The sequence below is a fragment of the Rhinolophus ferrumequinum genome, chromosome 19, assembly GCF_004115265.2.
Source record: "Rhinolophus ferrumequinum isolate MPI-CBG mRhiFer1 chromosome 19, mRhiFer1_v1.p, whole genome shotgun sequence".
Lineage (NCBI taxonomy): Eukaryota > Metazoa > Chordata > Mammalia > Chiroptera > Rhinolophidae > Rhinolophus > Rhinolophus ferrumequinum.
The window spans coordinates 658,552-685,191 of record NC_046302.1 but is presented as its reverse complement, the minus strand read 5'-3'; the positions used below and the strand labels follow the sequence as shown (position 1 = coordinate 685,191).

The window sequence follows — 26,640 nt, the reverse complement described above, 5'->3', positions numbered from 1 at the left end:
TTTTCAACAGAACAAATGTTCACAGTCCCTGCTTTATTTTCATTTGGTCACAAACACTTTAAAAACATGCACACTTGCAATATCCAAACATCAGTAACTAGAAGGGCATAAAACAAAGGGCTTACAGGCTTAAAAGAGTGTCCTAGGCTTCAGAACAAAACCAATCAAATATTAAAAATTTAGTTGTTCAAAACACAAAGATATTTTATTTTTAATGGAAGTTTTTGGTGTTTTTTTGTTTGTTTGTTTAAAGGAACACTTTAGGGACAAAAACTAAGCTTTTTGAGGTGTCCGAGGCAGGGCCTGGTTTCTCTTCCTTGAAGGCCTTTTGCAAAATACAGATGCCAGCATTCACTGGCCTCGCTGTTCAGCCCCCCACCCCCCACACCTGCCATCCGTAAGTGAAGCACTCTGGGCCCACCCTGAGAACAAAGACCGGGGCTACAGAGCATCCAGGATGTGATCAATCTTGGTGACCAGCTCCTGACGCTTGCCTGAGATGAGCTTCTCATTCTCGATGTACGTGTCTTTCTTGAGTTTGCCAGCCACCAGCCGCTCAGCTTCCACCGCCGACTTTAGCACCAGCTCCTTGACCTGTGCATCCAGTTTCTGCATTTCGCTCACCTGGCCAAGGCAAGAGCAGGGCAGGGCTTGAGAGTGGTCCTCTCACCCTCAATCAGCAGAGTTCACTGCCTCCCAAGTCTACAGATCCCCGAACTCCTAGGGCAGAGGGGCTGGCTGTGGAGGGAGACAGGCTTAGCTTCAAATAGTATCCAGCTTCATCCCCCCTAAAAACCCTATTCCTTCAAGCTCTGAACCTTGTGAGCAAGTCCTTTCACCATCACTGGGCCTTACAGAAGAGGATTGTTGAGGACTGAGTGTGAAAATATGTGAAATCACCTAGCATAGTTCCAGGCACACAGCAGGTACTTGAGGAACGTTCATTCTCTTCCCTTCAGCTTGCCAAATTAGGTACAGGAATTCAGTCAGGCAAAAGATCAATGGCAGGGGTGTGGCAGCCGGACTGAATGACTCCCATTTTATCATCGACTCAGTGTCAGGCTGAGGGCTTTTATACACGTTCACTCAACATTCAACAAATATTTAGTGAGCCATAATGCTACGCATGATTCTAGGTTCTGGAAAACAGCAGTCAAGACAGACAAGGCATCTTCCCCTCACAAAGCTGACAGATTATAAATACTTAAGTACATGGAGAAATACTTAAGTACATAAAGAAAACAGCACACGGTAAGGAGAGGGAATGCTGGGGAGCAGCACATGGAGAGGGTCGTCAGGAACTCTGAGGGTTACCTCCACAGGGAGGGGAGGTCCTCACACTCATTTACAGGTCACAAGAATTCACTTACACAGCATGTCCCAGGCAGGATTCTCAGCACTTTACACGTACTAACTCACTTCAACCACTATGAGGCCAATACTAATAGTATCCCGAATTTACAGGTGAGGAAACTGAGGCACGGAAGTGAGGTACCTTGCCTAGGTTTACAAAGTTTGTATCAGAGGCTGATTCAAACCCATTATTCTAAGGCTACAGTCTTCTTACCACAGCATGAGCAGCCTGAAGCCTTGTCCAGTATGGCCTCCGGGAGATGAAGCAGTGGCTTTCAATACTGGCCATGTGGACAGACAATGCTGTAGCAGCTAGCAGAGCTTTCTCCAAACCCAGCTCACATCTGAGACACCAAAACTTCTTGTCGAACCACCATGCCACAAGTCTACGACTGGGGACATTATCACTCCACAAGCCAGGAGTGAGCAAGAGCTGCCTAGTGTGTGATCCAGGTACAACAGCCATATGGTGCTCTAAACTGTTGGGTATAATCCCTGAAAGTGGAGTATGGTAGGCAACAAGCCAAATGACTCAGTGATAGCAGACACTTACTTTGTCGCACAGGTCAGAGCCCTCTGTCTTTAGCCTGGACTGCAGCAGTGCAATTTCACTGGTCAAGGCCTTATGTTCCGTCTCTAAGCTCTTCTTGCCGCTATTGAGGGTGGACACATCCCGGGACTGCTTGTACCTATTGACAGTCTCGTCAAAGAGACGGTAGAGACCTATTCTCTTATTGACCAGGGTCAAGACCTGCTCTGTGATGCAGGCCACCTTCATCTTGGCTTCTGCGGCTGGATCCTGGAGGAGAGACACCGTATGTGATGAAACCAGGCAGGAGCCCACTCCGACTTTCACTTCCCAAACAGCATCCGCCACCAGCTGTGCAAACAAGAAAAGCCACCTCCTTGGAAAGTCAGAGAATCAAACCCTTACTAACACTGCATCTGGACCAGTTCAGCAGGGAAGACTGAGAACATGAAGATGAAGCAGATGTTCACTTCGAAGTTGGGCAGGGCAGACAGACGGATGTGAAAAGGGTACTAAGGCCAGAATGCACCATGAAAGGGATAAAGTACTGAGCAGAGAGAAATCTCAACTCAAGTCAGGAAAGGCTCCCAGTATGTTCATTGTATCTCTCTCCTTAAAAACTTCAAAGGTTTCCCAGGGCCTAAGGGGAAAAGTCCCAACTCCTTATGCTACCATTCACGGCCCTTTAGATGAGGCCCTACAGACTTTCCAGAATCACCTTTCACTAGGTGTCTGCTACAAAAATCCTAACTTGGCAGCTCATATAAAAGCAGGGGGTGGGGGGGGGGAGAGTCTCATTATTTTTGCAAAATAAATCAGAAAGGATATCCCAGGACTGATGAAATTATTTAACTGCAAGGCAGGTGGGCAAGGATGAAGGAAACTACCATTTTCAATTTCTGAATTTAGAACCTTTCCATTGTTTTACAAATTCATATATTTTCAATCTAAAAACAAAAATAACTACAAACAAATCTTGGTTTCTACTTGATAGGTTTGGTGTTTGTAGTGATATAAGTATATCAATTCTGAAACTATTTTGTGTTTATATAATTCAGCAAATGAACACATTGATATTGTAGGGATCTAGGAAAGAGGAAAAATGGCAAGAGGGAAGATAAGCAAGAACCCTCTGGTGTTAAGACTGGAATGAAAGCTCTGTCTGCTGAAAAGGCTTAGAAGCAGTGATAGTCCAAAAGCAATGATCTAGCTCACAGATCATGGTCTCTAGGTACCACCCTGTACTAAAAGGAACCAGAGCTCCTTGGAGAAAGGAAGATATGTCTGAAATGTATTGTTGTGCCAACAATGAAAGTGCTTAAAAAAAGGATGGAGACGTTAAAAATAGTCAAAACTGGGACAATTTGAGCATCAAAACCAATAGCACGAGTAGACAGTAATCCGTGGAACAAAGTGAGAATCCATGAATCCAAACAATCAACCAATCAGTAAAAAAACTTTTCCTTACAGTAGAATGCAAACTAATAATGTAATCAGTTTCAATCACCATACTAAAAAACATATTCAGGCAAGAATCAATGATAAATGCTATAACTAATGGATGAATGCATATATTTATAACTTCAAACAGATTATTTATTAATTAAAAAGAGAAAAATAATAACTTGATCAACCAAGGAAAGTTAATGTCACCAACACTGGGACTGAATAGCATAGTATACTTCCTGATGTGATGCACTGCAGACACAGCATCACTTTAGTGTTCTTGCCAAAAATGCATAACCTGAATTTAATCAGGGAGAAATATAAGATAAACGTAAACTAAGGGACAGTCTACAAAACTGGTCTCTAAACTTCAAATATATCAAGGTCATGAAAGACAAAGAAAGGCTAAGAGAACTACTCCAGATTAAAGGAGACTAAGGAAATATGACAACTAAATGCACTGCGTGATCCTCAGGTGGATTCTGGAGTATGAAAAATAATTACTACAAAAGTTATCATTTGGACAATCGGCAACATTTGAACATGAACTGCATATTGGTGAGTTGTATTATAGCAACATTACACTTCCTGAATTTGATAGTTATATTGTGGTTATGTAAGAGAATACCCTTATTCTCAGGCTGCACACACACACTTGCTTAAGTATTCAAGGGTAAAGGAGCATAAATGTGTGCAAACTTCTCAAACAGTTCAAGAAAAATGATGATACATACAGAGAGAGGCCAAATGTTAACTGCTATGTCTAGGTGATGAGCATACAAGAGTTATTTTTAGTATTCTTACAAAGTTTCCATAAATGTGGAATTAAAAAAAAAAAATCAATAAAACAAAAACAATTTTTATAGCTTAAAAAATGGTGCTATTTCATAATAAAAACTAAACTCAGCCTCTTCTGCATGACAAGGTTTGCTAGCAGCTGTCCCAGCTGTTCCACCTGACCCTTGGGTAACTTTGTTGGTCTATGGAACCACCTAGATCAATGTCTTTGCTCACATGTATACTACTGCTACCCACAGGACCCCCTGAAGCCTTTTCTGCTGTCCCACAAACTGTTCCCTCCGGCTGAGTGCTCTCCCCCACCTTTTCTGCCTGTCACCTCTCCTCAGGATAGCCTTTTCAGCCCCCATGCCCCACCACCAAAAATACACACTGCTTGCGGCCCTGCTCCCACAGTGCTCATCCACCAGCAGCAACCTGCCTCACTTAACATCAAGTCTCCATGATCACAGCAACAAAGACCAGGTATCTTTACAGAAAGGATTAGCAGAGGCCACAGTCAGGAGGGTATCTTCTGGGCAACAGGGTTCTGCCTTGGGCTTGTTGCAAAAACCAATGCTTAGCAAAGCTAGTGAAACTTTACTGAGGGTGCAAAAATGACTAAATGACAAGAGAAAGAAAAAAGCCAAGAGGGTACCTTTGTGATGGAAAAATCCAGCCTGACATAGATGATGACCGTGAAGAACAAGATGTAGAAAGCAGCCACCACCAGCAGGGGCTCTTGCAGCATGAGCACTTTGTTGAACGTGTAGTGCACCTGGGGGGAGAACCAGGAAGATGGGCTTTGACAGGTCTGCATGGATTCAGAAACCTAGAGGCCAAAAGGGCTTCAGCAGGCCAAGAATCATCTGGGCTGCCCCACCTCACCCCCAGAGGATGCTGTGTTCAAACCATTCCAACCCAAGGAGGAAAAGATGGGCAAGTCCTGGCCCCCAGCACCCATTCTCTGGGTAGGCAGGCATAGGAGGCAGAGCAAAGGACTGGAGTCACATACCACAATGTCCTGAATGTGCTGTTCTACCAGATTTTTCTTATAGGCAACAATCACAGGGCGGCCAAATGTGTCCAGGTAGGTGTAGTGTAGTTCATCTGGGGCACGGCTGATTTCATAGGGACTGTCAACTTGGATGTTCCTGGAGGCAGATGGGAATGAAATATAGCCTCAGACAAACTGAGGCCAACTAGGTTTATTAGGGTTGGAGAATTCCAAGGCTCAAGGGGCCGTCAGGGTCACTAAATTCACACTCCACTCCGCTCCCCTTCTAGCACCAGGGAACACCTGGCGTCCTGGGACAGCTGACCCGGTGCGAGCGCGCTGGTATGAGACCATTCTTCTGCTGAGTTAACGACTATCTCCCTGCATCCTGCACTCACAAGGGTTCACTAGTACTGGCCTAACCCCTTGAAGTCACACAGCTCACAGAGCACTCCTGTGTGACTTGAAGAGACCCAAGAAGTTATTCCAAATGTTCTGCCTTTTCACATGACTGAAAACTTTTTATAGACTGCAGTGGACAAGTTCTGTGTTTGTCTGCCCAGACCCACTCTCCCTTCTCCTGGTCAATGGCACACTCTAGTTTTGCTTGGAGGAACTACCCATTCCCCCATGGAATGTCCTCCACAGGAATTATGATCAAGTTGCCTCTCTTTCTGGTGATCAGAGTGAGTAACCCAAGAAAGGCCAAGCGACGCTTCCCTTTAAAGTGAATCAAGAGCAAACTGACACGAGACTACAAATAGGTGTCTGTCACTCACACCAACGGCAGGTGTCTCTGTGAGTGTCCATCAGTTTCGGCCAACCGGACTCCTGGAGATGATCTGGTTCTATCCTTTTCGAAGCCTGGTTCCCCAGCCTATGCTGTCATTTTAAAAGATCCTTAACTCCTCCAGGTTCATACCTTTCTGCTTAAATCGGCCAAAGACATCTCAACTGCTTATAACCACAGAACCCTAATGTACTATTTGAAAATGACCCCCCACCCCCTTTCTGAACCTGGTCTAAGGAATGCAGACTGCTCCATTATTGTTCCTCTTTCTATTAACACAGAACAAGGGCTATCTGACTGTCCTGACTTTGCATTCCAGTTGCAGCTCTTCCCATCAGATTCAGGCCATCACTCTGGCCTGCTAAGGTGACTTTGGATACTACTCCTGTCACACAAAGGCATTGTGTTTTGAGGAATATTTCATAAATAAATCTTGTTCCCTCATCTAACTTTTCTGTTTAAACTCCAGTCAGAAGGTCCTTATAAACTTCACAGTCAAAGCTATACTGAGCATTTATTCTGTGGCCCTAGAACACAGATTCCTCTTGAGTACCAAGGGCACGCTCCCCATTTGTTTGGTGAGAAGAACAGTCACACTCACTTGGCCCCTTCGGGCAAGATGATCTTCACAGTCAGAGAATCTATCACTTGCTCATCAAACACGTGGTCCACAAACCTCATCTTCAGTGCATACTGATCACCTGCAGGGTATGAAACATGCAGTTTTTCAAACACATGCAGTGATGTGAAAAACAGAGAATGGGACAGGAACTAGAGGGAAGTACAGGGTATTAACACTCCTATCTTACACAGAAGAGTAGAGATGCTACCTAAAGTTAACAGACTAGGTAGGGCTGGCCAGGTGGCTCAGGTGGTTGGAGCGCGAGCTCCATGTTCCGAACGCCAAGGTCGCGGGTTTGAGTCCCACATGGGCCAGTGAGCTGCATCCTCTACAGCTAAGATTGTGAACAACAGCTCTCCCTGGAACTGGGCTGCCACGAGCAGCCGGAGGTTGGCGTGAGCTGCTGAGTGCTGCCATGAGCGGCTGGTGGGCATCGTGAGTGGCCAGCAGCCGACATGAGCTGCTGTGAGCGGCTGACCGATGACTGGAGACCGACTGCCTCATCCGGGGGAGCACAAGGCTCATAATACCAGCATGGGCCAGGGAGCTGTGTCCTACACAACTAGACTGAGAAACGACGACTTGAATTGGGGGTGAGACGGGAAGGCGGAAGAAGGGGAGAAAAGAAAAAGTTAGCAGACTGGAAGACAGAGGTGGTGGCGGTAGCAGTTTTTGTATCTTCCCTATTTCCATATAATGACAGAGCAACTAGATAACAAAATCAAAAGCCCATGGACCATACTCACAACAAAACTAGGTAACAAGGCATCTCCACAAACCCCAAAATATAAGGGAGTGTGGTCCACAAAACACCAATAGGCACAAGACCTACATTCTGTGAATGAGAAAGCAGAGGGAGGCAACAGGGCAACTGACAGACTTTAGAACAGAAGAGCTCCTGACAGACAATAGTGTTCACTTGGGAGCATGGCAGGCTAACTGGAGAAGAGCAGCTAAAATTCAGAAAAGTCCTACCCTGTCCCTGCACAGTGGGTGAGCATAATGGGCCCACAGACGATCTGTAAGTCTAGAGTAGTCTACTCCTTCAGAACTCTGAAAAGCCCATCAGAGCTCCCATTCTAGGACAGTATCCTACAGTGACGAAAAACTGCTACAGTAGAATCAAAAGTGAGCATACCAGAGATAACATGGATATAAGGCAACAGAGCTAGAATCATCAACAAGACAAATAGTAACAAGTGTTGGAGAGGCTATGAGAAAAAGGAACCCTCATCCACTGTTGGTGGGAATGCAGACTGGTGCAGCCGCTATGGAAGGCAGTGTGGAGGTTCCTCAAAAAATTACAAATAGAATTACCATATGACCCAGCAATCCCTCTCCTGGGTATTTACCCAAAATATCTGAAAACATTTATACATAAAGACACATGTGCTCCAATGTTCACTGCAGCTTTGTTTATAGTGGCCAAGACATGGAAGCAACCAAAATGTCCTTTGATAGATGAATGATAAAGAAGTTGTGATATATACACACAATGGAATACTATTCGGCGGTAAGAATAGATGATACAGGAACATTTGTGACAACAGGGATGGATCTTGAGTATAATGCTAAGCGAAATAAGTCAGACAGAAAAAGCAGAGAACCATATGATTTCACTGATATGTGGTATATAAACCAAAAACAACAAAAGAACAAGACAAACAAATGAGAAACAAAAACTCATAGACACAGACAATAGTTTAGTGGTTATCAGAGGGTAAGGGGGTGGGGGGTGGGAGATGAGGGTAAGGGGGATCAAATATATGGTGATAGAAGGAGAACTGACTCTGGGTGGTGAACACACAATGGGATTTATAGATAATGTAATACAGAATTGTACACCTGAAATCCATGTAATTTTACTAACAATTTACCCCAATAAATTAAAAAAAAAAAAGAAAGAAAACAGAGCTAGAAAAAGCTCACAAAGCAAGCCACCATATTTTTTAATACTACACTAAAACAAGACAATTGGGCAGTTACCATACCTCCTCCTGAAAGTTCACATTAAAAATGAGCAACAGAAAAGTACAAGACACTCTCTCACTTTCAGAATAAGTTATATTAAAAACATTTACTGGGGTGGCCGGTTAGCTCAGTTGGTTAGCAGTGCTGATAACACCAAGGTTGCCGGTTTGATCTGCACATGGGCCACTGTGAGCTGCACCCTCCTTAAATAAATAAATAACAACAAACCAAAAACATTTACTATTGCAACTATAATTAAAAATAATTTTTTAAAGTTACAAAAAAGGAGGATATTCCTAGAGAAAAATGAAAGTATGCCAGAAGACATGCCCATAAAAACCAACCAGAACTGTTCCTACTATTGGAAAACAAGCAAAAGATACTATGAAAATGACACAAGTTATAAAAAAAACAATATAAATCAAAATTATAGAAATTCAGAAAAGTGACAGAACTCAGGAAAAATTTAGAAATAATGGAGAAAATTGTTTTAAAAATGAAGCCTAAGCTAGAAACAATGTGAGTGAATAAATAATGACTTATGATAAAAAGAAGAAAAGTTTTAAATGAAGAAAAGGTTCAAGAAAAAGTGCCAAATACTAAAGACAGGCAAAGATTCAACATGGAAATAATATGAGTCCCCACTGGAGGAAACGTTCAAAAAGGTCTGAAACTAAGTTGAAAGAGGATAATGCATACCCAAGAATAGAAATCACTGCCAAGACATGGTCTAGTAAAAGTGTTAGACTTTAAAGAAAGAATTCCTGAAGATGGCAGATTAGGGAGAGAAAAAAAAGAACTCTTTAGCATCTAGATAAAGAGCAAGTGACTTATAAGGGGAAAACAAGTTATCATCAGATTTTGACAGGTACACTTTATGGCAAAAACATAAAAAATAAAAAAAGTAGTAATATATTTAAGACATTCAAGACACGTAAGACAAGGATTTTAAGCAAAAGTGACTTAGAAGCACAGAAGGCACAACCTAGTCTCAAAACATGTAAGAACTCATCCCAAGCCCTTCCTAGAGCATCTACTAGAGAATGAGTTTCAGATCATCAAAAAGACTAGAGATATCAATCAACAGACAGACTGAAGGTGATTATTAAATACACAGTTACCTGCAGAACTAAGACTAAGAAAGTATACTATGTAATGGCTATTTTTTCTTATAACATACATATAGCATACTAAAAAAAATGGAGTAGAATGGAGAAAGGAATTATGCAAAAAAAAAAAATGAACTCTTTTCAGTAATCATATTAGAAGTGGTAATATGACCATTTTTATTGAGACTGTTATGTATCAGGTATGGGATAAGACAAATGACTGATTATGGACTATTCTAATTCTGTTTTCCTGTGTCCTTGAGAACCAGGATTCTCAACATGGAATTAGACACAGATAAAATATAAAAGCAAAATCTCTATAGGTCATACTTACTATAAGTAACTGCATGAATTCATAAATTTTTAACACACAGAGGTAATACACACTTCTAGCTCTGTTAACTAAAAAGGCCTAGAAATTGACCCACCTAAGAGCAATAAGCATTCCCAGTTCTCTCAGATTGTGGTCTTCAAACACCTTTTTCCAAAAGAAACTAGTGGATCGGAGAGAAATGGCTGATTCCAGGTCTGGGACAGAAAATATACAAGTTTGAACCAGGAATGTCTTTTCATAAGACAGCAAGGAAGCTAACAGACTAGTAGCATCATGTGGTGATGGTTCAGGAACTTAACCTGAAGAGGTGCCCAGTGGCTAAAGATGGGAGAATCTGAGCACCAATGAGGATAATCACTGCAAAGGAATAAAACCCATAAAATGTTTAGAACTGTAAGTACATAATGATTCTTTTAAAAAACCTAATTAGTCATCTAGTAAATAAAAGAAAGCATTTATTCTGCCTATCCTATGTGAATTGCAATACTGGGAAACTTAAGAATAGATAAGGAGAAGTGTCTCCTTATAAATTCCACTTAATAAATGGAAAACAAATGCTAGAATTAGATCAGCAATTTGCAGTCCCCAGTAAAGTACTAGAACCTAGGCACTGAGCAGCACAAAACGAGACACCACACACTACTTAACTGCACGCCTTTTAATGAAACAACACATCATCACCTGAGTCTTGCTAAAGGGATCAAACCTGAGTCTGATCAAACCTCCAGGGATAGCTGTCAATTTGAAAGCAATATGGAAGACAGGAATATGCCGAATTGCACTGAGTAAGCAGTCACCAAAACCCAGACTGCAGGTTACACTACAAGTGGGCTCAAGTTCTTCAACAGATAGATTATAAGGAAAACAGACAGAGGAGGAAACTATGGATTAATAGACTGATAAGACAAACCAAATTTTTTGAAAAAGGCAAAACTATTTAGAGTATCTAGAGGTATACCGTTGGGTGATAAAACTATGAAGAAATTCAAAGTGTTTACTAAAAACCAAGATGGTGATGACTATTGTAGAGGAATAAAGAGGTACATGGAGGATCTTTTGAATGGCTAGCAAAGTTCAATTTCTTGACCTGCGTAGTGGTAACCAGGTGTTCCTCTTACAGTAATTTACTGAGCTATGTATGTTTGTTTTGTGTGGTTTTCTATATTCTGTTTTGTATTTAAAAAGGAAGACTTGAAGAAAATGTAACAGAGGCGGCCGGATGGCTCAGTTGGTTAGAGCGTGAGCTCTTAACAGGGCTGCCAGTTGATTCCCACATAGGCCAGTGAGCTGAGCCCTCCACAACTAGATTGAAGACAATAAGCTGCAGCTGAGCTGCTGGAGGGACGGCCGGATGGCTCAGCTGGTTAGAGCGCAAGCTCTCACCAAGGCTACCGGTTCGATTCCCGCATGGGATGGTGGGCTGCGCCCTCTGCAACTAAAGATTGAAAATGGTGACTGGACTTGGAGCTGAGCTGCGCCCTCCACAACTAGATTGGAGGACAACGACTTGGAGCTGATGGGCCCTGGAGAAACACACTGTTCCCCAATATTCCCCAATAAACTTAAAAAACAATAAAAACCACAGGAAATTAAAGGAAAAAAGGATCTCTCCCTTTTCTACTTGCTTACTATTAAAACTGACCCAAATTATAGAGGTACTCATAGCTTGGGAGATTGTAGCCAACGATGTAATGGGTCTTCCACCCTCCAAAAAGTGGGAAGCGAGGTCGGATTTCCATCTCTACGGAGTCATCCAAAATAAGAAGGTGGCTGGTGGACACATTGCCAATCTCATCCCGGTAATAAACATCCTGGGCAGCAGCAGGGAGGATGGTCTGCAAGCAAGTGGACATACTTTCTTCAGAAAAAAGTGATCTTAAATACAGAAAAGACACTGCACCAAAATCTTCATTATACTATGTACTACTCAATTAAAATAGTCCTCAAACTGCAAACAACCTAAAAAAAGTCTAACTTTCCCCCAAGACTTCAAAATGTCCAGATGTTGAATCTACTTTTCAATCAAGGTTGGCAAGTAGCCAAATTTTTCTACATGGTCAATAGTAAAGAAAATTATAAATACCTTTGCAAATACTAAAGACAGAACAAAGATAAAAACAATCTGCAACTTATTTTACGGAAAGGGAAACCAAACATGGAAGAAATTACACCAAATTACTAGACAGTAGGCAGGGTTATAGAAGGAGTTTCTCTACTTAATATTCTTTAGGTATTTTCCAAATCTGTAAGCATATTTTGATAATTGGGGAGGAAATGTAATACCTTGTTCACAGTGAGCCCTTCTGTAACACGTAAGTACATAAAAATGTTACTAAGATTTCATTTATAAGACAAAAAATATAAAACTGTATATGAAATACATATGATCAAACATTTTTTAAAAACAGTATAAAATTATAAATATGACAGCAATAATACCGTTTCCCGGAAAATAAGACCTAGCCGGACCATCAACTCTAATGCGTCTTTTGGAGCAAAAATTAATATAAGATCTGGTCTTATATTAATTTTGCTCCAAAAGACGCATTAGAGATGATGGTCCGGCTAGGTCTTATTTTTGGGGAAACACGGTAGTGTCTGAGGGGTGGTATTATGTTTTCCCTTTTTCTACTACTCAAATTTTCTTTAAAAAACAGGCCTAGTTATACAAATGAGGGCATTTTTTTTTTTTTTAAGATTCTGTTGTAGCACTGTTGGTCAACTATTTGAACATTAATCTTATACAACTATCCACAGTTACCTACTTTCAAAAAGCAAAAGGGCAGATACGATAATGTCAGTTTCTCCCAACATCCAAGTTGAACAAGCCATACCTTAAAAGAACGGATAGAAGAAATACCACTATCTGGCTGTCTCTGGTAATCATAGCGTGAAAAAGGACCCTTAAGCACGGCCCCTGTGTGCTTCAAGTCCACATTTTCTTCCACAGCAATATTACCCCAATGAGAGACCTCGATGACTCGGGTCATGCTGGTGATAGTCAGGAAAGGGCTGTTGTTCTCATAATGAACTTTAAAGGTATCCTGCAGAAGAACGAAACAAGTAGTTAAAAGTTTAAATCAAACTGATTGGAGACAATCCATACACCAGCAACAGGATAGTTCAGTTATGATGTATCAAATGTATGACACTTACTTACTTTATTTATTTTTAATGTCTGATCTTGTTACTCTTAGAAAAGCTCATTTTTGACTGGACTGACTTAGAGGTAGAAGTCTCAGAGACGACAGCCTGAGTCTCTAAGCAATCTGTTCCTGGCATTTTTCTTTGGCCTCCTTCATTGTCTTGGCCAAAAGTTTAGTATATTCTGGAGCCTCTTATTTTTCTTAGTATACTATTTCTTCAGAGCAATATACCAACGTTTATGTTGCAGGACGCATGGAGTAACAAGAAGCTGAATCTTGGGTGCTTTGGTCCTAAGTTTCTTACCTTCTTTGTTTAGGGTCTTTCTCACAACATATAGGCGGACATCATCTTCTTTAGAGATACTGAAAAATTTGAGGATTCTGCTAGCTCTTTGGGCCCCAGGTGACGAGCCACCGTAAAATCAGTGAGACCGGGAATATCTTTCTCCCTCTTTTTCACAATGACCAAGTTGACAACACTCAGATGGGCATCCACAATGCAACCCTGAACAGATTTGCACTTTCTTTGCTCTATAAAAGGAACTGCCCCTTACTCAGGAGCAGGCAGACACGGCCATGGGTCAAGACATCCTGCTTCATGGGGAAACCTTGTTTATCATTCCCACCACTGATTCAAACCACATAACCCTTCTATTCTTCACCCAGAGCATCAGCAGCAACTTCTGTGGTCATACACTTCTCATAAAATGTATGAAGTTTGCATTCGTCATCCACTTCAATGAGTTTCTGGCAACCCATAGCTGGGAAAGAAACGTTCAGCTTCATCCTGAAGCTGCTGACTGCCTCTGAGGCGCCATGAAAAAGAGCTGCCACATTTTAAAATGATACTAAGACTTTTTAATGTTATATTAAAATATTCATATTAGAAAAATAGGATATATAAAATGGTTTTAGGTTCCAACATAAATATCATTTGTTTTAAAAACAAAACCGTCTACATTCCACTTATTACCTTATAGCAACTATGTGAGGAAAAAAAATATGAAATGCAATACATGAGAATCTCACAACAGATAGGAAGCAGAGAAATTATACTTTCTCTGCATAATTTTTTCAATTTTTCAATTACAGTAAACATTCAATTATTATATTAGTTTCAGAGATACAGCATAGTGATTCAACATTAATACCTGTAACTTGTGAAGTCATTCCCCGGTAACTCTAGTACCCACCTGAAACCATACGTAGTTATTACTATATTATTGACTATATTCCCTACAATGAATTTTACATCCCCGTGACTATTTTGTAACTGTCCATTTGTACCTCTTAATCCCTTCACCTTCTTTACCCACCCCCCAATCCTCCCACCCATCCAGTAAATATCAGTTTCTTCTCTGTACCTATGATTGTTTTCTTTGCACATTTATTCTGTTCTTTAGATTCCACATGTGAGATTATATGGTATTTGTCTTTCTCAATCTGACTTATTTCACTGAGCATAATAATACCCTTTAGGTCCATCAATGTTGTTGCAGATGGTTAAGATTTCATTCTTTTTTATGGCTGAGCAATACTACATTGTAGAAATGTACCAGTTTCTTTATCCAATCATCTACTAATGGGCATTTCGGTGGTTTTCGTATCTTGGTTATTGTGAATAGCACTGCAGTAAACATAGGGGCGCATATGTTTTTTCGAATTAGTGTTTTGGATTTCTTTGGATAAATACCCAGGAGTGGAATAGCTGGATCATACGGTAGTCCTATTTTTAATTTCTTGAGGAACCTCCATACTGTTTTGCATAGTGGCTGCACCAATTTGTAATCCCACCAATAGCGCACAGGCGTTTCCTTTTCTCCACATCTTCACCAGCACTTATTATTCATTTATTGATAGCCATTCTGACAGGAGTGAGGTGGTATCTCACTGTGGTTTTTATTTGCATTTATCTGATGATTAGTGACATCGAGCATCTTTTCATATGTCTACTGGCCATCTGTATGTCCTTATGGAGAAATGTCTATTCAGGTCCTCTGCCCATTTTTAATTGGATTATTTTTCGGTGTTCAGTTGTGTGATTTTTTTATTTTAAAAATAAATTTTGGGGGGTCGGCCCAGTGGCTCAGGCGGTTAGAGCCCCATGCTCCTAACTCCGAAGGCTGCCGGTTTGATTCCCACATGGGCCAGTGGGCTCTCAACCACAAGGTTGCCAGTTCAATTCCTCGAGTCCCGCAAGGGATGGTGGGCTCCGCCCCCTGCAACTAAGATTGAACACATTAATCTTATGAAATGCAATACATGAGAGCTGAGCTGCCTCCCGGATGACTCAGCTGGTTGGAGCGCATCCTCTCAACCACAAGGTTGCTGGTTCGACTCCCGCAAGGGATGGTGGGCTGGGCCCCCTGCAACTAGCAACAGCAACTGGACCTGGAGCTAAGCTGCGTCCTCCACAACTACGACTGAAAGGACAACAACTTGACTTGGAAAAAAGTCCTGGAAGTACGCACTGTTCCCCAATAAAGTCCTGTTCCCCTTTCCCAATAAAATCTTTAAAAAAATAAAATAAAATAAAAATAAATAAAATTTGGGTATTAACCCCTTATCAGATATATCATTGGCAAATAATTTCTCCCATTCAGTAGGATGTCTTTTTGTTTTGTTGATGCTTTCCTTTGCTATACAAAAACTTTTAGTTTGATGTAGTCCCATTTGTTTATTTCTTTCGTTGCTCTTGCCCGAGGAGATATATCAGCAAAAATATTACTAAGAGTAATGTCTATGAGTTTACTTCCTAAATTTCTTGTAGGAGTTTTATGGTTTCTGGTCTTACATTTAAGTCTTTAATCCATTTTGAGTTTATTCTTGTATATGGCATAAGAAGGTGGTTCAGTTTTAATTTTTTGCATGTATCTATCCAATTTCCCCAGCATCATTTATTGAGTTGACTGTCTTTATGCCAATGTAAATTCTTGCTTCCTTTGTCATCGATTAAACGACCATATAGGCATGGATTTATTTTTGGGCTCTCTATTCTGTCCCACTGATCTACGTGTCTGCTTTTATGCCAACATCATGCTGTTTTGATTACTACAGTCTTGTAGTATAATTCAGTATCAGGTAGCATGATACCTCCCACTTTGCTCTTACTCATACTTCTCCGGATTGCCATGGCTATTTGGGGTCTTTTATGGTTCCATATAAATTTTAGGATTATTTGTTCCAGTTCTGTTAAAAATGTCACTGGTATTTTGATAGGGATTGTGCTGATTCTATTTATATTTCCAGGTATAAAACAAGTAAGTCATAGGGATGTCATGTACAGCATGCGGAATACAGTCAATAATATTGTGATAGCATAGTATGGTGTGAGATGGTTGCTGGATTTATCATGGTGATTACTTCTCTAGGTATATAAACGTTGAATAACTATGGTGTACCCCTGAAGTTAATATGATATTGTATGTTAGCTATATTTTTAATAAAAATCTTTTTAAAAAATCCATCTGGTCTAGTGTGTCATTTAGAGCTGCTGTTTCTGTGTTGATTTTCTGTCTGTAAGCTCTGTCCATTGATGTCAATGGTGTGTTATAGTCCCCTACCATGATTATTAAGTGTTGATTGCTCCCTTTATGTCACGCAATACTTGCTTTATACTATATTAAAAAGCTCCAGTGACATATAGAGAGGAACCAAATTGTCTGGCTTAGGGAAAGGACTGGAGGGACAGCTCTGGCCAGGACAGAAATGCTGACAGGCACCCTGGTTCCTTTGTTCAACTCTCCCTTCACCCAGCCTGCAGGTGCAGATAGGCACCAAATCTGAGTGGCCAGCAAACTCACCCCACCCTGGTGATTCCCTGAGGACCTGCCCCACACAACTTGCTCACAGGGCGGAACCTCTTTCAGCAGCTGTTACTCACAAGCGGCCAGCTTTGGCTTGCTCTGTGGACTTCCCTAAAATCTCTGAATAGATTTTCTGAAGTAAGTTTTCAAATCAAAGTATATGAACATTTTAAAATCTTTTACTGTGTATTGCCAAATCTTTTTAAAAAAGATTTAGCCAATTGGTTAATGTTACCACCAATATGAAACTGCCAGTGTCCTTATACCCTTGCCAGTATTGGTATTAAATGCTATCAGATATTATGAAGATGAACCTTAAAAAAAATCTAGCCATAGAGTGAATGAATAAAATAGAGCTGTAAGAATTAACAAAATATACCTTATTATGTCCTTTTCATGAACTTTTTGGGAAGAAGGTTGTTTTTCTGGTTTTTTTCTCCTTTTAGATTCTATTTCAGTAGGGTTCTAGGTGTGTATTCATAAAAGGGCACTTGAATTACTTAATGACCACAAAAATTTATTAATACTTACCTTAGTGGTAAAATTGGCAAAGAAGTGGTGGAATTGTCAAAGTGCCCTCTGAAGTTTTGTGGGCCTTACTATGTAGAAATACAGAGCCAGAACTTCTGCACAGTTGAAGACCTAGTATTTGCCACTTAGATTTATGACCTTGAACACGTCAGTGAAAACTGCTAGGCGTCAGGTTTTTTATTTGTAAAATGGGGATAAGTAGTACTTTATTGTGTTGGGTTGAGAATTAAATGAGATAATGTGCTTATTTAGAGCTCACAAAAGAGTGTCTGACACATACATACATGTTAGCTCCATAGATATTAGCTTAAAAGTCTCTCTTCTGTGAATTTTTGCAGATAAGTTTTCTCCAGGTTAGAAAAATCCAGTAATGCTATGTATCACCCTCAATTATGAGTTTGTTTGCTAGCACAATGGTTAGAGATTGTGTCTGTTAGATTTTTTTTATTAGCTGTTTTATATATATATGTATATATATATATACACACACACACACACACACACACACACACACACACACGTATATATATTTCCTGGTCCGTTTTTATTTATTTACAATTTAAGATTTTATTTATTTTTATTTTTTTTGGTGAGATTTTATTTATTTTTAAACTAAAAATTATTTTTAAAACAATTTTTAAAAAGTCATTGTAGAAATTTGGAAAATAATAACTGCAAGGAGAGAATTGACTGGGACTTCAGGTCAAAATGATGGAGTAGGTAAATGCTATGTTCACCTCCTTCTATAATCACATCAAGGAAAGATCCACAACCCCCAAACAAATAGTGGCTGGCCTTGGTGTGCCCTGTATCTCTTGCCTAGCAGCCCCCAGCCTGGCACTAGTGGCAGCCGGCCTGAGTATGCTTGCAGCATAGCCTCTCCACCAAGTCCAGCACAGGCAGCTACCAACTGCACATCACTTTGTAGCTCCTACCAGGTGGCCAGGTCAGGCACAGGCAGTGGCTGACCTGGGCCTGCATCAGAGCCCCTCCCAAAAGGCCACAGAACCAACACACCTAGTAGCCAGCTTCAATCCACACCAGGCACAATTTTGACTGTGTAATATTCATTTCTTTATATTCAAAAAATTAAATCAATAAAAAAATTCTTTAAAGTAACCCAAAATGAACAGCCCTAACAATACGTTAAACTGACAGTTGAGAGCAGGAAAACAGAGGAACAATTATTCCAAGTGACATTAGAACAAATTAATTCGACTATACATCCTTAATAGCATATGTTCTGGACACAAATAGATGCAAAGAAATCATAAATATCTTAAATATCTATATTTTTTAGAGATGACAGGGTGAAATGACATGATTTCTAAGATTTGCTTTAAATTATTATAGCAAAATATACAGAAAAAAGGGATAGCTGAAGCAAGTGTGCTAGTATCTTGATAACCACTGAATCTAAGTGATGGGTGTATAGGAGTCTGTTATCCAATTCTCTCTACTTTTGCATACATTTGAAATTTTTCATAACAAAATTCTTTTTAAGCCTTAATTGCTCCCTCTACCTTTAAGGGCCAACCCCCAGGCTCAGCAAAGCAGCCAGCTTTACTATCCATAGCAGCTACCCCACCCACACTAGACAGCACACCACACGTTTTCCCATCCCTGGGCCTTTGGCCCTCTTATTGCCCATGCCCAGAATGCTTTGTTTTCTTCTCTCCCAACTGCCCAAATGCTATCTCCTTTAAAAAGCCTTCCTAAACTTCCAGCCTCTATCGGTACTCCCAAAATGAGAAAGATGACCCCATGGAATCATTCCACAGCAGGTTAAAAAACCGAGCAATGATCTTGGATTTCCACACACTCCACACCACCCAAGCCTACCAACTAGCTGTCATTCTAGAAGACATTCTCTGAAGTAGAAAGGGATGGGTTTACCTGACTATAGGCAGGGATGTCTCTGAAAGGTCCATAATCCAGGAGGTCCTCAGACCGCGTGGGGTTCCCCAACTTGGTGTAGCTCTCCACATTTCGAGAGGCAAGCTTCACACGCATCATTTGTGTCTTTGTCGGATAGGGAGAGTAGAAATAGTGGTTGCCCTCAAACACCACAAATTGTTTCTCTGATTGGGTGATTTGGGTTGGATATGGCTGAAGCACATGAGTATAGACTGTTTCCACAATGACTGAAATCTTGGTCCCAGGATCAAGAGCAACTGGGAGCTTCACTATGAAGAATTTCCCACTGCAGGAAAAACAAGGCAAGAGAATTAAGACATAAAGGAAATTAAAAACAGAGCCAGCAACTCAGTCACAGCAAAATTTTTTACCCAAGATAAAAGCAGTTAAAAGAGATCACCTTTAACCTATTAATTTAAGCCCTTTAAGACAAATATTTGGATGTTCATCTCAAGGTTGTTTATAATAGTAAAAGAGGATAAAACAACCTAAATGTCCAACAACAGGATAATAGCAGAGAGCCACACAATGGATTATTGACAGCCACTAAAAAAGATGCTTGGATCTACATATATATTAAACATTTCCATGTACAATGTAAGTAATATATCAGTTTACAAATGACACAGTATGATTCCATTTAAAAATATGTATACATACAAATGTATGTGTAAAAAATATTTCAATGAACGTGCCACTCAATGTTTAATAGTAAGTGTCTGAGGGTAAGCTTCCTTTTGTTGTGTTTTTCTGATTTGTTTTATAATGAACTTGTTATCACTCTCATAACCAGAAAGAAATAAAGCTACTAGCATTTTAAAGAAAAAGAGATGGCCTGGAAACTACTAAACTTCAGAGTATTAACTAAGAAATGAACCTGAGTTTCTACACCAGGAGACCAATTCTTTACAGACCCCGAAACCGTTAAGTGGAAAACTGAAAGCACTTTAACATGCTTCCATGGTATTTAGAGTTCTTAAATGTCTTCATCAGTCACACCATTATACTTCATAACACTATCCTGAAATACCTACTCAAAATCTAAGCCCTATACCTTCTCCAGAAACAGTCTTAACAAATTCTTGCCTTTAAGTTCCAAATCTGCTTCTCATCCCATTCTGTCCTGAGCGCTACACTCAAATTTTCACAAGTTCACAACTCTATTGACCACCCCCACAGGCAATTCAACATATCCAATATCATTCATGATATCCATTTCCTATCTCTATTAATACTGCTACAGTCTGACCACTCTAAACTAGAAATCTCAGGCATTTTCTGATGCCTCACACTATCCTGTCCCCAATATCAGGTTTATCCTGTCTTAGAATGTCTCTCAAATCTATCCCTTCCTGGCTTTCCATTGCCTCCTCAATTCAAACCATTATCTTTTGCCTAGATTATTGCATCTCTTCCAATTAATCTCCTAATCTCTATTTCCCTCCAGCCCATCAACACAATTTGTCGGTGTCACTCCCACCTTAATTTTCATGTTAAATAACTGAATCTTGTTTTGATGACTCAGAAACACTTCAGAACCATTCAGTGTTCCAGGGTCGTCATTATGAACATCAATTCTTATTGAAATGCAGAAGCACTAGCTAATGAAGGTTTCTGATTGATAAAAGGCTGTACAGACAACAGAGAGCTGAATATACTGGTGTCTAAGAAGCAGACAGCTTTCTATAGCTCTTTTACTGGACCTAACCTAATCGAAGAACATTTTGCAAAGGACTTGGTTTCGTCAGGTAAACTAAAACAATTATTCATTTACAGAAACAGATTTACTGAGATGAATACCCAGCGCATGTCAGTTTCTGTGGCAGGACCGAGGAATAAAGACAAGTCTGTGTAATGTGTGCACTCATAAGTAGGAAAAAAAAAAACCACAGTATGTTGTTAAAATAATGTTTTTAAAAGTTCTGAACTGACTACAGGGTAAAGTCTACACCCCTAAGAATGGTATACAAAGCAATCCTTAAACTGACCTCAGCCCTCCTTACACCACCTCCACCTTCCTCTAAACTCAAGCCCCTCCGAAGGCCCAATTAACTGAACACTCCATGAAATGTCAAACCCCTCTATCTTTACAGATGTTTCTGCCAGGACTGCTCCTTCTCACTGGTTAGTCCTCTTAGTGATTAAGTCAAAATTTACTGAGCACTTATTATGTACCAGGTTCTGTTTTAAGTATATTTTATGAATTAATTTAGTGAAAGTGAGTCTTAACTATGATCCTAAGAGATAGACATCACCTAGCAGAGAAGGAAACTGAGGAGCCGTTTCCCAGGGACACATAGCCAGTAAGTAGTAACAGAGACAGGATTCGAACCCAGGCAGTAAGGCTATATAAGACCACACTCATAACAACTATGCCATCCTGGCTCTCCAAGAGATGTGCTGCAGTCCGTGCGCCAAAGCCAGTAAACATAGATAGGGTCCCCAAATAGCCAGAGAGGTGTCTCTGAAATACTTACAAGAAAAAAGGGTCTTAATAACAACGTATTTAAGGCTAACTCAGATCTGGCATCCTCAGGGCTGGTGAGATACCCATTTCATGCATTCTGAGGTTACAACAGAAAAATCAAGGTAATCACCATGCATTATAATTTGGCACCTCAGATAATGAAATTAAAGCAACTCAAGAGGATTAAGTGCAACAAAAGACAACTATGAAGACCATACAGAATACAGGAAACGTTACGTGAGGAAAAAAAGATTAAAAAGTAGGATCACACGGTAATTGAACCTATGTAAAAATATATCTGCAAGTGGACATAGTCCAGAACAAAAACATGTAAGTTGTCATGTTAGGGTTATGGGACAGTGACTTGTTTAATGTTACTATTAAGCTTTATATAGATGAATAAATTTAAGTATGATCCCATTTATACCCATATGTAAAATCATGTCTATACAGACATACACATAAATAAAATACAGTTATTGTTAGATCAGCTTCTCATTACTTTTAAAAAATTCAAAATGAATGAGAAAAAAGTTTTTAAAATTCTGGCAAGCAGGGAGACCCAATTTAACATTTTCCGAATCACATATGGACTGCTAGTTGTAAGGCACAATGATTTGCTGCTCAAGAACCAATTTTTTAATTTCTTCCTACGATAAACTATAGCATAAACTGAAGCGAGGTTTTTTAACCTTAGCACTACTGACATTTTGGGGTGGATAGTTCTTTGTTAGAAGGGGGTACCTGTCCTGGGCATTGTAGGATGTTTACTTCAGTAAGAATCACTGAGCTAAAACATCTTTTCTTCCCACATCATTCATTCAACAAATATTTCAGTGCCTAACACATATCATGCAAAATATTGATAATTGAAGCTGGGTGATGGGATATATAGGTGTTCTTTATTTAATTCGTTCTGCCTTTTATGTGTATTTGAAAAATATCCTTAATAAAGTGTATCAATATAAATAATAAGTGCCAGGTCCCAGATTGTGCTGAGGTTAAAGCAGAGAACAAGGCAAATCCAACCCAGGCCTTCACAGAGTTCAGTCTACTTCCTGCAAAGAAGCTTCACTTTTCATGCCCTGAAGTCTTAAAAGATGAGATATGGAGGTGGGGATGGGGAAGGATATCTGCCCCTTGAAAAACAGGATAGTAGTCAGCCATTGATGGGAGGATATCTGCTGAGGCAAACAGCTTGGAGTTTTCATTGGTTCCCCATCTATTGGTTGGCAATCCCTAGTCCCCACATAGATTCGAGAGACCAGGTATGGAAAGTAACTACTTTCTTGTTGTAAAACAAACTGCCACCGGGGAATCCAATTTCAGCATTAATTATCAGAAAAGACATCATAAATGGGTCTAGAATATATTACATACTGTTGCTTGCTACCATTCACTATATTGAAACAGCCTCTAATATACCAGGCACTTCCTAAGAAACTCTCCTACCTTATGATCCAATCCTAACAGGATATAACAAGAGGCAGATACAGATATTCCAACTGTTCGTTAGCTTACCTTTTACCCTTAATCTTGGTTTCTTGTACTTCCAGATTGTTCTCTTCCTCATCTTCTCCCTTCACCTATAAAAGGGCAAAGAAGGTTATTCTTTTTTTGTTTTTGGCCTTTAAACTTTGAGTCAACAATTAACCAACGGCTTCTAAAATATTCAAACTACAAGAACTTTTTAAAGATTGAATTCTGGTTTCAGTAACAATTTTATTTTCATTTGAAACACGAGAACATTGTCAAGGACTTACTTTTGCATTGAATAAGTTATATAAGGTCTATAAATACAAAACGTTTTCCTGAATGATCAAATACACATACACATAAAAATTACACCTCCAAATACACTTTACACTTCCAAATATAAAGTCCTCAAAGGCTTCTTTCTGGACGTTTTCTTCTTCATTTACACCCATATACACAGAAAATAAATACTGTTATTTATTGTTGTAGAAGTCTCATGCATGACCAAAATTGTTTTTATTTGCACAAAAGAAATTAACAGTGGCGAAAGTCCATGGGGCGAATAAGCCAATGGCCACCGTTTGACACACTCCCTGTTCTTATCCTTCCCTGTAGCAGGATGTGTAACCAAAAAAAGGATGTTAACTCCAACAGGCTGCAGGGTCTGAAAAACAATAGGCACCTCAAATCATGAGACTATAGAACTATAAGGAGAAAACTTACACATACCGCCTATCTCTTTGCCAACCCAACCTCCACCAAAAGAAAAACAAAATTAAGCCTACCTTTTAGCACTGAAGCACTAATTGCCAACAGGGTATATACAAAGCTATAATGAGGAAGCTATTTTTAGTATTTCAAAAAGCCTACAAGTCATCATACAATTATCCTCAATAAAGTTGTGCAGGCTAATAAAAATAACTAGTTTCATTACTTTGACTAGAATCTTATCACAATGGGGACGTTCTAGTACACTAGTGTGTATCACTCTTAAGAAATGTTATTTTTTTAAGAAAAGATTAGAGACACAAAATATTTCAAATATAGTATATCCATAAAAGAGAAAAAATAAGATGGGTCCTTGATAGTAAGATGAGGAACCAGTGGCTCCTCGTCAATAATCACCATGGTCCCTTCTACCAGTTCCTAGAATTCTGTATGTAGGGTTGAAGGTAATCCACTGAATTTTTTTTTTTTTTGCGAATGAGAACTAAGCAGAGGCTGTTGAATTTGGCTTTAAAAGCTCTCCAGGCATCTCTGAACTGTTTCAGTTGGGGTTGGACTTCAAATTCAGAAGCTTGCAAACAGTCTGCAACCAAAATACCAGAATAGATCCCTTTTTTCCCCAACAGTATCTCTATGAAAAAATTTCTAACAACTTCACCAAAGCCTCCAAATCAATTGTTGGGAAATACACAACTTCTGTGTTAAGTGTATTATGCAGTTATGTTTCCCATTGGGATAGGGATATAAAGGAGCACATGTAACCATTGATGTGGTCTTTTCTGTTGGACAAAATTAACAAATAATTTTGAGTGTATCAGGTGATGAGAATACAGGTATTATACCCCAACACAATGCTATCTCATAGCCACCTAGGCCATAAAAGGCGATGTGAGACAGTAAAGATCACACAATTTGAAACAAACTTAACCTAAGCCCTAACTCACTTACCACTCTAAATCTCACATGGGGGGGTTAAACAAAAAACCTCGCCTCCCAGACTACAGACTCCTCACCTGCAGTAAAATCTAAACCTCAAGGGTTGCTGTAAGGGTTAAGTGAGAATGTACTTAAAATACTTACCACAACAGTGACACAAAATAGATTCTCAATAAGGAATCAGTACAGTAACCCAGCTTATAAGCATTCTCCAGCATGATGGCAAAATTAGTTACTTCTGCTGGAGTCTTATTATACTGTGACAACCTCATTAAATCAGGACTAGCTTAGAATGGGATTTAACATTCAAAACATACAAATGCCGCAGCACAAATTTAAATGAAGTTCTACTCCATCTGTCCACAAACCTTTGAGTAGAACTGAGCATTTCATCATGGACAAGATATGATTGGGAATAGGAGTCATTTCAGAAGTATAATCCCTATAAACTCAGCTTTATAGCTCCAGATTCAGTCAGAAAGTAAGGTGTGCTTAGAAGAAATATGACACTGTAATGACTATTCACCTCTTAACAAATAATTGGGTGATCACTTAATGGATGTTTAATGAAAATAGTAACAAAAAGTAAAGTTCTGTATTTGTATAATCTTTCTATTCCCAAAGCCAACATTTTCTTTTCTTTCGTTGAGTCTTCACTGAAATACCTGGAAGTACACAAGCAAACTTAAGAAATGAAGTGTAAGAATGAAAACCGACAAAAGGAAGGAAATGAAATGGACTTTACCTTTCCGTACAGTTTAAAGGGGCTTATATTACTTGTATGATTTTTAAAACTAAGGATAAAATTTTCAAAAGCATTCATTAGCAACCTTAAGTGGTATATTAACAACGGTTACAAATGATTACAAATTAAACACAGAGCCTATCACATTTCTGATTGTATTGGATATCTAGAAAGAAGCACCTACAAAAGGCCAGATACTGAATTAGAGAAATTAAATTCATTACTACTCATTTATTCTTCCTCCAGTCTAAGATTTAAAGGAAGACCCGCGCAATCAGGCGCCGGCGAGCCGCCCGTTGCCCTAGAGACGGGGTCCTTTCTCCTCGGGTGCCGCCATCTTCAGTCGTGAAAACTGAAGGGAAGGTTTTGTACACATGGTCCGCATACTAGGCCCTTCACTAAGGCTATTCGTTTTACTGGGGCAAGTAGTTTCGCTCCCCGCAACGTCACCAGCGCAAGGCCACACTAGCGGCCCTGGACGTGCTCGCTCGACAGAGAGGTGCGGACCGCGCCAGACCAGGCTTATGCTGACGTGTCCAGGGCGGAGGAGCTGCCGCCCCGACGCCTGGGCTCACAGTACAGGAGCACGGAGCGGCGGAGGCCCCCGAACTCACCTGCACGCCGAGGTACGCCAGCCGGGCCTCGAGCTCCGGCTCCAAGGCCAGAAGGAAGGAGGAGGCGCGGGAAGTGGAGCCGCCACCCGGATGCGCCAGGACCACCTCAGCCGTCACCTTGGCGAGGTGGCTGCTCAGATCCACCGTGCGTTTCACGTCCTCGTTAACCAGTGGTGGTGCCTCGGGGGAGGCGCTGCTCGGCGCCGGGGCCCAGACCCAGAACAGCAGGAGGAGAAGCAAGCGAATGGCCGGGACCTCCATGACCAGGACTGAGGGGAGATGCAGGCCGCGCGAAGCGCCGCCGCCCCGCCTCCGCCCACCGCGCAGTCGTTCATTGGGCCCAGGCTG

General features: G+C 40.3%; 1 protein-coding gene and 1 pseudogene across 2 annotated transcripts; both read right to left on the bottom strand.

Moving 5' to 3' along the window:
- Positions 1-26,640, bottom strand: RPN1 (ribophorin I). Of its 2 annotated transcripts, none has more exons than XM_033087453.1 (10): positions 26,293-26,640; positions 23,317-23,381; positions 19,308-19,614; positions 12,763-12,972; positions 11,571-11,763; positions 6,494-6,593; positions 5,121-5,259; positions 4,764-4,883; positions 1,907-2,233; positions 1-624 (listed from the first exon to the last, which is right to left on the bottom strand). In XM_033087453.1, exons 1-10 carry the CDS (start codon positions 26,551-26,553, stop codon positions 442-444), a joined length of 1,905 nt encoding a protein of 634 aa, XP_032943344.1. In that variant the 5' UTR covers positions 26,554-26,640; the 3' UTR covers positions 1-441. The 2 variants fall into 2 exon arrangements, with proteins under 2 accessions (XP_032943344.1, XP_032943345.1); XM_033087454.1 differs by having other exon boundaries at positions 15-624; positions 1,907-2,152; positions 26,293-26,555.
- LOC117011771 (40S ribosomal protein S6-like) lies at positions 13,132-13,860 on the bottom strand (annotated as a pseudogene).